This window comes from Ruditapes philippinarum, unplaced genomic scaffold (genome assembly GCF_026571515.1).
Source record: "Ruditapes philippinarum isolate M1 unplaced genomic scaffold, ASM2657151v2 ctg4868_1_1_1_1, whole genome shotgun sequence".
NCBI classification, from domain to species: domain Eukaryota; kingdom Metazoa; phylum Mollusca; class Bivalvia; order Venerida; family Veneridae; genus Ruditapes; species Ruditapes philippinarum.
The window spans coordinates 15,005-27,919 of NW_026858410.1; the positions used below are offsets into that span (position 1 = coordinate 15,005).

At 31.7% G+C, this 12,915-nt stretch overlaps 1 protein-coding gene across 1 annotated transcript; it reads right to left on the minus strand.

Moving 5' to 3' along the window:
* Window positions 1-726: 726 nt before the first annotated feature.
* On the minus strand, window positions 727-12,504 carry LOC132753107 (uncharacterized; the record flags this gene model as incomplete). Its single annotated transcript, XM_060743529.1, has 7 exons — window positions 11,891-12,504; window positions 8,607-8,765; window positions 6,857-7,033; window positions 5,381-5,450; window positions 2,187-4,091; window positions 1,343-1,573; window positions 727-1,021 (listed from the first exon to the last, which is right to left on the minus strand). Coding segments are annotated over exons 1-7 (3,413 nt in total), but the record flags the coding sequence as incomplete, so codon positions are not given.
* Between the last annotated feature and the right edge of the window lie 411 nt (window positions 12,505-12,915).

Below are 12,915 nucleotides of genomic sequence, written 5' to 3' on the forward strand. Positions count from 1 at the left end.
GGTATTTGATGTTATATTTATCTTTTACTTGTTCTGACCTTGTACATTAAATTTCTGTTTTATGATATTTCCATTCAAATTACTTATTATATTTACTTATTCATTAATTTATTTACTTGCTAATCTATCTATCTATTTATGTATCTATAATTCAAAGAACCTATTACTTTTTCAAATTATACTTTTCACAAACTATCACTGATCTTTAAAAAAAACAGTTACCTTAATTTTCTTTATATTTCACTGCATTTCTTTCAATTATTTATTTAAATACACATTTGAATATTACTTTCATCAATTTCAATATTACTACAATGATCAGAAATTGATACTTAATGAACTGTTTTTGATGATTGTTATCTATCACATTGTATTACATTCATTATTTAACATATCAATATGTAAGTTGAGTATTATATTTATTCATTTTTGCTGATAATGTTTATTTTAATAATTATGTCTTTTATAATGAAATAATTCAAATTAAGCACTATGTTAACTAAATGTATTCTCTCTCACTATGTTAAAAATTCAGATCATTTTTTTTTTGTTGAAAATGAAAATCCAAGTCATCATCTCTTTTATTACGCAATAATTTGGTTTTAACACTATATGTTTACTTCATGTATACTAAATGGACACTTTTATCACTTTTTTGTTGAAAATTCAAACAAATCACCATAATCATATTTAACATGAAATAACTGATTCTTATCCTTTACATACTGTCTAGCATCATTTCCCTTCCCTCCTATAAATCCTTGTAATTCAGATGTATAAATATCATCATTAAACTCCTCACCATCTCCTGTTATATAACAGTCCCATACAATCAGATCTACAGTATGAGGAATACTAGGAAGACTATCAACAAACTTCTGCCATGTTGTCAAACTCATTATGACACCCTTAAGCTTAATGTTCTTTAAACTCTTCATCTCTAAAGGTGACTGTATTATATTGTCAGTTAACCTACACTTCAATAACTCAAACTTACTGAGATTGTGTAACAATGGTAATACTGTTAACGTACAATACAATAACTTAAGCTTACTGAGATTGTGTAACAATGGTAATACTGTGTCAAGTCTATTTGTTATGTTGGTATGATATAATTGAGATTTATTGTTATATTCTCCATACAAAAAAAGTTCTTTTAATTTGTAAGATTTTGTAATAATATCAAATATTTTCTCATAATTACTATCTTTCAATTCTATAAATGTAAATATTTCAAGATTTGTAGTACCAGCATCTATCACATTAACGGCAATAAACAAACAAAGGTACTGAAGTTGTTGATGTTTTGATAAATTAACATCAGGCTGCTTCCTACACTCACAGTTAACTTTATCAAGATGTATTTGTTCAAGATGACTGGTTCCCTCAAGAAAATTACAAAATGTAGTAGTATCATCATGACTCATTGTTAAACTACTCATACTACTCATACGTATTGCTACAAGATTGATCATACTAGGTAGGTAACTAACAACTGTTTTATACACTGGGTAATACTTGTCAGTGTTAGAGACATCATCAAGAGACAGAGATTTTAATGTTGAAGTGTTTACTTTAATTGTCTCAGAAACACAATTGTTAATCTCATCAATCGGTGCACAATTAAATCTTATCACAATTTTTTCAAGATGATGAAACATTGGTAAATATTTTGTAAATTTAACATATTTTGTGTTGATGTCTACCGTAATAGACAGAACAGAGTCAGGAACAATTTGATGCTGATCAATACCTGAACAAACAATATCACAATACTGATACCATTCAGTAATGACCAAATCTCCTATATAAAATACAGTATTACTTCCTATACTACATGCTGCATTGAATTCTTCAATTGAGTCAAACATAAGCTTTTGAATATCAGCAATATATCTAGTTTCAGAATCAATAAAAAATAAATAGTCACTATAATATATTGTTCTCCTGTATTCCTGAACACGAGAGTCTTCCGACACAGTATCATATATGTATTTTGATACATGTGTTGCTAATCTTGGTTCTAGACCAGACAGCATAATAATTACATTTGGACTGCTCTAATATGTCATTTACTGTTGAACATTTCTGAAAAAACCTCATTTTTTAAAATTGTTGGCTAATTCAACATTCCTGTACTATCTGAACAAACCAATTTTTGCATTGAAATTGATGCCAATATTCACTGCAGCCAGAAATTCTTGCATTGAACTTGTGAATAAAAGAGAACAATGAGCTTGGGGGTTCTGCTACAGATAAACTTGGACATTCATCTTCTGTAATTATTCCAAGTTTCAAGCAAGTTTCTCTTACTTCATCTGATATTTCTAGTTCATCAAACATACAAATGTCAAAGGTCAAAGATTTATCCTTCGGACAATTAAATAGTGTCTCATAAGCCAACTGTGACACTTCATAAATGAAATGGCGATTTAATCTTAATTTGGTTTTATCGGCTAAATATTTAGGAAGATCTACTTTCTGGGTCCCCTTCATGAGTCGAGTTGTTCCTGTAGTTTTCATGTCATTCCATGTAAAGAATAATTCTAACATACCGGTGTAGATGGCACATCTTGAAGTTTTATCGAGTTTACCATCAAACCATAGACATAGACATATCAGTTGTTGTAGCATAATTGGTACCTTTTTTAAACTTTCAAGAGACTTTTCTTCTAGATTTTCCCTACATTCTCTAGCTTCTTTATTGGCATGTCTGCTTACATTTAATTGTGAGACTGTTCTATCTACCATTTCCCTTTCACATCTAAAATCAAACCCTTTCAGATTCAGCGACTGTTCAATCTCCACATCACTTGATCTTAATGCATGAAATTTCCATGGCCGCGAAGTAGTTACTATTGTGTATTCCTTAAAGATGCTATGCTGTGGTACATTTTCAGAGGACCATTCATCTAAGCCATCAAGCAAAATCATAACCCTAGAGGATTCCTCTTCAAGAAGTGTGTTTAACATTTTCATTTGATAACGTTTTAGAAGCATTTCATCAATGCCAATGTTTTGATTATACTGTCTAAGAGGGATGTAAAATACAAAATCAAATTTCTTCATCTCTTTTACACCATTGAATTTCAGTTCATAACTTTTGCTATCATATTCAGAGTCATAAATGTTAAATTTAAAGTCCGTTAAGATCTCATCAGAGTCATCATTGTGAGATTCGGAGTGTATTAAGCCATCACTGTTATCCTGAATGTCATCACTGTCACTTCCATTTTTCTTAATGCCACCCAAATGTTTTTCATCTCCTCGTTTCTCATTAACAACTCCATGTGTCTTACTGCCCTCTTCGTTTTCAATGTCTCCACTATGTGTCCCCTTTACCTCTTCATTTACAATGTCACTTCCTCTTTTTTCACGTTCTTCAAAATCACCTCTGTGTTTCTCTTTGCCATCTTCAATTTCATTGACACCTCCAGCTCCATGTGTTTCATGTCCTTCGTTATCACCTCCTTGTTCTTCAGTGCCACTTTCATTTTCATTGACACCTCCTTGATTTTCATCGTCACCTTCATGTTTTTCACTGTCACCTTCATTTTCATTGCCAGTTTCATGTTTTTCACCATCACCTCCATGTTTTTCACCATCACCTTCAGGTTTACCACTGCCATCTTTATTTTCATTGCCAGCTCCATGTTTTTCACCATCACCTTCAGGTTTACTACTGCCACCTTCATTTGCATTGCCAGCTCCACGTTTTTCACCATCACCTCCATGTGTTTCACTGTCACCTTCAGGTTTACCACTGCCATCTTCATTGTCAGCTTCATGTTCCTCACTGTGTGCCAAACACCAACAGTTAACCAGATATTTACAAAAACTAGTTTTTCCTGACCCTGCATCTCCTAGAAGATATACAGAATTTTGGGGGACTCCGTCCTTTGTGAAGATTTCGGACATTGATTTAACCTCCACCTCCTCTGTCTCACCTTTTTCTCTTTTTATGTCCTTGGTTATTGTGGGTCTAATATAAATCTCACTAAAGCTACATTTTTCACTTTTTGGTTGCAAAGGTGTTGTAGGAACTTGCAGCAGGGTTTTGTGATACTGTTCTATCAGCTTTTCTCGCCATTCTGTAATTTAAATGATAATATGACATCAAATTATAAAGGACAAATCAATGAGTAAATGATACAAAAAAAAGTATAGGCCTGGACAGATTATCACAGAAATATATAAAAGAAATAGAACACATCACAGGGGGCCTCATTGAAATGTAAAGACAAATCAGTTAGTCAACAAATATTAAACTGACTGAAGCTAGTTAATGACAACAATCAAAAAATTAAGCCTTTTCATGTCCTATACAAAATACCTAATTTTTCCCTTTCATATTCTATGTAACATAACTGATTTACCTTTTTCATATTCTATATAACATGCCTGATCTCGCCTTATCATATTCTATATATCATACCTGATTTAGCCTTTTCATATCCTATATAACATACATTATTTAGCCTTTTCATTATTATTTAAATCACATACCTGATTTAGGTTTTACATATTCTTTATAACATACCTGATTTAGCTTTTACATATTCTATATAACATATCTGATTTAGCTTTTTCATATTATATATAACAAACCTGATCTCGCCTTATCATATTCTATATATCATACTTGATTTAGCCTTTTCATTATTATTTAAATCACATACCTGATTTAGCGTTTTCATATTCTATATATCATACCTGATATCGTCTTTTTCATATTATATATAACAAACCTGATTTAGTCCTTTCATTTTATTCTATATAACATACCTGATTTAGTCTTTTCATATTCTATATAACATATTTGATTTTGCCTTTTCATATTCTATATAACATACCTGATTTAGTCTTTTCGTATTCTATATATATAACATACCTGATTTGGCCTTTTCGTATTAGATATACAATACCTTATGTAGCCTTTTTTATATTCTATATAACATATCTGATTTAGTCTTTTCATATTCTGTATAACATACCTGATTTAGTCTTTTCATATTCTATATAACATACCTGATTTAGTCTTTTCATATTCTGTATAACATACCTGATTTGGCCTTTTCATATTCTGTATAACATACCTGATTTGGCCTTTTTATATTATATATAACATACCTGATTTAGTCTTTTCATATTCTGTATAACATACCTGATTTGGCCTTTTTATATTATATATAACATACAAAATTTAGGCTTTTCATATTCTTTATAACATACCTGATTTAGTCTTTTCATATTGTATATAACATACCTGATATAAGCTTTTCATCTTTTATATAACATGCATGATTTAGCCTTTTTCATATTCTATATAACATACCTTCTTTATTAGCTTTTTCATATTCTATATACATTTGTCACATACCTGATTTTGCCTTTTCATACTCTAACTGTTTTTGTTGAGGAGAATCTTCTACCTTGAGTCTTTTTATCTCCTACAACATAAAAAGATAATGCAAATAACTATGTTTTATTCAGTTTTTTTTTTAAACTATCTATTGTATATTGTTATATACATGTATTGGTATTTCCAGTTAGTCTCTTTCACATACAGTGAATATATCTAGAAAAACATCAAATCAAATTTCAGTCAATGAAAATCATTTTATTGCACAGGATGATTTCTCTACTAAGAATTTTTCATTTTGACATTTTTGGTGCAATCATACATGAACATAATTTTACTATTTATGATAAATACTTGGGCTGTATCACCATATTTAAGTTTTATAAAATATTTTCAGTACTTTTCGAGTTATCTCAAATATTGTTCTACTTGCCATATTTTTGTCAATTTATTTGCTAATAAGAACTAATTTTTTCACATAATAGGAAGTAAAAAGACTGCCATCTAGCCATATCAGTTTCATAAAAACTTTAAACATATTTTGCGATATCATAGAATTCAGTTTTGTGGATGGATGTTTGGAGATACGGAAACCTTAAGTATCCTGCAGTTAAACTGTTAGCGGTCAGAGGCAGCACATCTCTAAGATGAACACACAGTAAGCATTAAGGTAGAGCCATCCAGGACATTAGACACACCACCAACCAGACCTCAAGCACCTCCTGGTTTACCAAGTTCAGATTACAAGTTTATATGATTAATATACTTGCATCATAATTTTATAGATCTTTTAGGTATGTTCTGTCCTGCGAATTCTTAACATGTGATGGTTCAGGACAATATCAAGACCTTCGACCACGGAATCTGGGATTGTATCAAACATATGGGGAAATAAACTTGCTACTTTGGCTTGGATATTTGTAGTTATTTGTTGTCCTAAAATAATAATTGATAAATTATATCATATAATAATATGTCTTGGCTGTAAAATAAATTTAACTTAAGCTTGGAATTGGAAAAATTAATGATTCATTGAACCTAGTCCAGTATTAACTGTTTCCTTGAAATTTTACTTCATTTTTTTATTTACAATCTGGAGGCGAGTGCATATACCTGTATCAACCAGAAACAAACAGTTCTTTTAAAACCATGGTTGTGTGGAAAACACATACAAGTATCAACCAGAAACAAACAGTTCCCTTAAAACCATGGTTGTGTGGAAAACACATACAAGTATCAACCAGAAACAAACAGTTCTCTTAAAACCATGGATGTGTGGAATACATGTACGAGTATCAATCAGAAACAAACATTAGTTCTCTTAAAACCATGGTTGTGTGAAATACATGTACCAGTATCAACCAGAAACAAACAGTTCTCTTAAAACCATGGTTGTGTGGAATACATGTACCAGTATCAACCAGAAACATTTGTTGTATGCAAGGCATGCACCAGTATATAACTGGAAATAAACACTAGAAATGTTACGTTTACCTCATTTAGTTTGAATATCTGGGTTTCATGTTCTTCAGATTGTTTTTTAAGCTCCTCATATTCCTCATTAGTTGGAGCATCTTCAATTGATTTTAGAACTTTTTTCATTTCTTCCTTGATTTGTCCCAGAATTTCATCAAAGTCTACAGTAGTTATAATGAAGTCTTTCTTCTTTAGCTAATGAAAACATAACAATTCTTTTATATTTTCTTTCATAAAAATGTAGCTATGTGATTTTTATTTTATGCTTTTCAGTGGATTACTGATTTATCCGTGAAAATTATATTTGGTAATTTCACAGTGAAAATTATCAAAATATAATTTCACTCTTTTCAATGACGAAACTACTTTTTTAAGATTTTCCCCATGTGGTACCTCAATTTTATTTTTGCTGACAATTCTGACAATGTCAGGCTGTTTAAAGAAAAAGCAAAACTGAAATTGATAAATAACTTAAATGTCAAAAGTAATAAAAAGAAGAAAACTTACTTCTATTCATTCAAATTCATGAAATTCCAATCACCAAATTTCGTTTTTTTGTTTCATTTTGACAGTCTCAAAAATACATTCCTTCCCCATGCAAAACTGCTCTTGATGACATTTGGGCATATTAAAGTATCCTACGAGCAATAACTGCCGTATGCTTTAATGAAAAATTGAAAAGCATTGACAGCCATAACTCGAAGAATAAGTTAAATCAACCCAGCGTTCTTGAGCAGGTTTCCAAGTTTTCCATTTTCCTAGCTCCTTTTCTGAATGTTTTCACATCTGTCAACACTTATTTTTTGTCTGTTACAATCCTCAAATAAGTTTCTTTCTTTTAAAAATGTGTATGACTAACAACTCCAAATTATATCCCTCTGAATCTTCACAATTATTTTCCTCCCATGAAATACACAACTTTAAAAAATGGCTGCCGCTTACAATTTACAAAGCCAGGTCTAATATAAATTCGCACTAAGTAACAGAAATATGGATGGATGGTTGGACTTTTTCTCCTACAAGAATTGTTTGTTTTTATTATCAAAACAAGCGATCATTCATATTTTTTTAATAAAATTAATAAATATCACCGTCATTTAATGTTGATTGGGCGACTTATTTTTCAGCTCAAGACTTCTTTTTTTAATGAGAAATTCCGAATAAATGGGGCTCTCAGTGGGGGAAACAGTTTTAATATTAACGTTAAAAATTATGGAAATTTCGTTTTAACTTGTTTTTAAGCATAAAATAAAAAGAAAATTTGTCTGTTTGTTGTGTAAGATGTAATTTTATTTCATCTCGTGAACTTTAAAAACAGTATTCTCACTCGTGGCTTCGCCACTCGTGAGAATACTGTTTTTAAAGCCCACTCGATGAAATAAAATTTCATCTTACACACAAACAAACAAATATCCTCTATATAACACTTACTATTCTATACAACAAATTATATATATGGTCAAAACATTAATTTAAAATGATCTCAATTGATCTTTTTTTAACTTATACATTTTCTGAGGATTTCTAAAATAGGTCTGTGGTAAAGTCATCTGATTGCCATACTTTTTTATCAATGTAAATGAATTTTAGGAAATTTTTATTCAACTTTGAAAAAAATGAAACCATTTTGAGAATTTTTTCTCGATTACCCTAAAATGTATCTTGAATTTAAAGATGTTCATAATATAAATAATTATAACTGAACAGTGAACTCTTTAAAGATTTCAAACTGATATCATAAGTTTATTACAAATATATATACTCTTACATCTTGAAGTTTCAATACAGCTTGTTGTGCAGCTGGTTGATGTACAAGTTCCTTATTATCTTGTAGAACTGCAATCATGTCATCTAAGTAAGTATTAGCCTCACTTTCTTCTAATTCCATGCTGCTAGAGTGGAAAATTTCATTTCTATACTGACGTACCTATTGAATGTAAAACAAAACTAAGTTCAACAGACACACATAATTTTACTGTGTTAAGCAATAAAGCTAAACTAAACTAGATGAGAATTAAAACTGTTAAGAAAGTATCCTAATTGTTTCAATCATGAATTACTGAACTTTCCACTGTAACAACAAGAGCTGGTTGAACCGGGTGATGCTCCCCGACTAGGTTTTGGACACAGAAAATTTTATCTTTTGTAGTTTCACAGTAATGTCCAAGACAAACTTCAAAGTGTGATAATTCCAAACTTAGGCAAAGCAGAGTTACTGTTCTTTGCACTGCACTTTACTCAATGAGATATATCAACCGACTTGCCCGTGACATGTTGTCTCAATATGTTGATCAATTCTGTGAAATAGTTGTAAAATCCGACTTCAAATAACAAAGTTATGGGCCGGACACAATTTTGCTGCAAGGTCATGCTTGACCTTAAAGGTAGGGGCCAAAAAGTTGCACGAGACACCTCGTCTTAATATGGTGATCATTTCTGTGAAACAGTTGTAAAATTCAACTTCAAATAACAAAGTTATGGGCTGGAAACGATTTTTCTTCAAGGTCATGCCGTGACCTTGACCTTCAAGGTAGCTACCAAAATGTTGCGGGCGACATGTTGTCTCAATATGGTGATCGTTTCTGTGAAATAGTTGTAAAATCTGACTTCAAATAACATAGTAATGGGCCGGACATGGTTTTGCTGCAAGGTCATGCTGTGACCTTGACCACCAATTAGAAGATGTTTCATGATAAATATTGAAGTTCTAGCTCTTTTGGTTTTTCAAAAGAACATTTTTACAAGTTTTTACTATACATATTAACGGGGAAAAGCAATGCCACCCCCACCCCCGACCCCGGGCAAATTTTAACCCCAGTACTTTTATTTGAACAAACTTTGTAGACGCTCATTAGAAGAAATTTCATGCTTAGTATCTAAACTCTAGATCTTTGGGTCTTTTAAATGAAGATTTTTTAAGTATTTACTATACATATACAAGGAAAATAAATGACCCCGAGACATGGCCAATTTTAACCCCGGGTCTTTATGTGAACCTTTGTAGACACCCATTAGAAGATGTTTCATGCGAAATATCTAAGCTCTAGCTCTTTGGTTTTTTTTTTGAAAATGATTTTTTAAAGTTTTTCCTATATACAAATAAGGAAAATTAATGACATCCACCCGTGGGGTCAATTTTGACCCCAGGGCTTTTCTTTGAACACACTTGGTAGACACTGACTATGTTTCATGCCAAATATTTAAGCTCTAGCTCTTTTGGTTTTTTAAGGAATATTTTTAAAGTTTTTTTCTTTCGGTTGCCATATCAATTAAATTCTTTGAACAATATTTAAAGTTGACTACCAAAGGAACATTTCTATGAAGTTTGGATAAAATTGGCTTAGCGATTTATGAGGAGATGTTGTTTAAAGTAAAAGTTTATAGGTGGACCGACGCCGAACGAAAAAGCGATCACAAAAACTCACCATGTCACTTTGTGACAGGTGAGCTTAAAAAAGTTTAGTTGAAATTATATACATTTACATAATACATGTAAATGGATACTGAAATGGTATTTTGATAAAAGATACATGTACATGTATGTATATTTTTACCGGATTCTATATGCATTTGATTGTAAAACAAAAACACAAATCATTTAGATAATAATGTACCTCATAAAAGTCAATATTAACAAACTACCTTCAATTAAAATGTTATCCATAATGTTTTTTAATCATGCCACGGATGCCCCCGCATGCAGCCAAAATTTCAGATGGTGCATTAATTATTTTTTTCATTTTAAGTTTAAAGCCCTTAAAACTTTTCAATGTTAACACAAACCATTTTCATACAATGTTCAAGGCACTGAAATTATTCAGTCTTAACCTTTTAAAAAATAGCGTATTGCATATTTGTAGCCAAAATAATGGCTAAAAATATGAGTGCTGAAACCGAAAGTTCAAAATTTTCCAACATTCAGGAAAGATAAGTTTGTCTAAAATCATAGAACCACGACCAAATTCAAACTTAAACTGCTTATTTCTAAGATGCTCTATATTATTTTCAAAGTGAAAGGGACATAACTCTGCCAAAAAATCATCAAACCATGACCGAATTCCAACTTGACCTGCCCATTCCTTTGACATATCCATATGTCAAATTTAAGTTGAATATGTAACAATGTTGGGTAGATAATAAACAGAAACTGTAAATTTCATATTATTTTCAAAGTAAAGGGGGCATAACTCTGCCAAAAATCATCGAACCATGACCAAATTCGAAATTGACATGTATTTTCTCATGACATATCCATATGTCAAGTTTGAGTTGAATGTGTTGTACCGTTGGGGAGGTAATGAACGGAAACTGAAAATTTCATATTATTTTCAAAGTAAAAGGGGCATAACTCTGCCAAAAATCATCGAACCATGACCAAATTTGAACTTGACCTGTATTTTCTCATGACATATCCATATGTCAAGTTTGAATTGAATGTGTTGTACCGTTGGGGAGGTAATGAACGGAAACTGAAAATTTCATATTATTTTCAAAGTAAAAGGGGCATAACTCTGCCAAAATCATCAAACCATGACCAAATTTGAACTTGACCTGTATTTTCTCATGACATATCCATATGTCAAGTTTGAGTTGAATGTATTGTACCGTTGGGGAGGTAATGAACGGAAACTGAAATTTCATATTATTTTCAAAGTAAAAGGGGCATTACTCTGCCAAAAATCATCGAACCATAACCAAGTTCGAACTTGACCTGTATTTTCTTATGACATATCCATATGTCAAATTTGAGTTGAATGTGTGCAACCGTTCTTAAGATAATGAACGGAAACTGATGATGACGGAATGACAGAATGACGGATTTAGGACGGAATGACGGAACAGGGTAACACTATTCTAGATGTGCATCACTTATTTACATAATTACACTGATAGCTTAATATACAATTTTTATGCTTTTGATGCTTTTGATGCTGAATATAGATAGTAATCAAGTTGAGTAATCAAGAAACATATGTGTTTGAGTAATCGAATACATAAAATACCCTAAATTTGATGGAATTGAGGGTATATTTAGTATACAAATGTATTTACCTTTGAAAAAAGATTGTTTGGTCCAGTAGCAATGCCTCCAATATGATTATGAAAATATATGTTATTTGTGACAACATGCAGTAACCCTGTACAATCTGTATGGACTGCTGATGTCTTGTCCTTGTACCCAGGAGCATTTATAAAACATTTGCTAATGCTCCACGGGTCTGTTGACCAATTTAGAGCTTCGCTATTTTTCCAGTCTGGCGCAGGTGGTGTAGATGCATGATGCTGCACGATATAGTCATAGATGGCGCCACATATGTTGTTCGGACAAGCAATTTTGCCCTTACAGCAACAGTTGCATTTTACTTGCCCAAGAGGACAAACTTTGTTTCCAGCATTCCCAGGTACTGGCTTATGGTCTGGCTTGAGAGTTTCAACTCGACAGCCCCCACAAGTCACAGTTGATGATAGTGACTTTGTAAACCGAATGTTTTGTAAGATATCCTTATGTTGTTGGTCAGCTATGTCATTACAGAATGGTACAAGTCCCTCCTTTAAATATCCAAGTCCTAAACCAGCCTTTACCCACTGTCTATATTTTTCCTTCTCTAAATGAAGTTGATGTGCCATCCTGATACTCTATCAATATCTAAACAAACAAAACACAAAACAATTAATGTTTACATTTTATATAAATAAGTAAACAAGGTCTTGACTTGCAATTTTTTAACTTCAAAATATTGAATAAATATGATATAGCAGCATTCATAAACTACATGTACATAAATTACAGGGACAACAAACTATTACAACCATGATGAGATTTTTTTCAACAGATCATATCTCCAGTTGATAGTAAACTAAGAGAACTACATGTATGTGCTTGATTCATTGTGACCATTATATGAGCAAGATTTTTGCATCCATCTTATACGTATTTTGGTACTAAACTAGCACTACGCGAGTCGGATGTGTCGCCTTGTGAACAATATAGTTTAGGAGATTATGGCCAGGACAAGAAAATTAACAAAGCGCAATAACTCAAACAAGAGGGCCATGATGGCCCTGGATCGCTCACC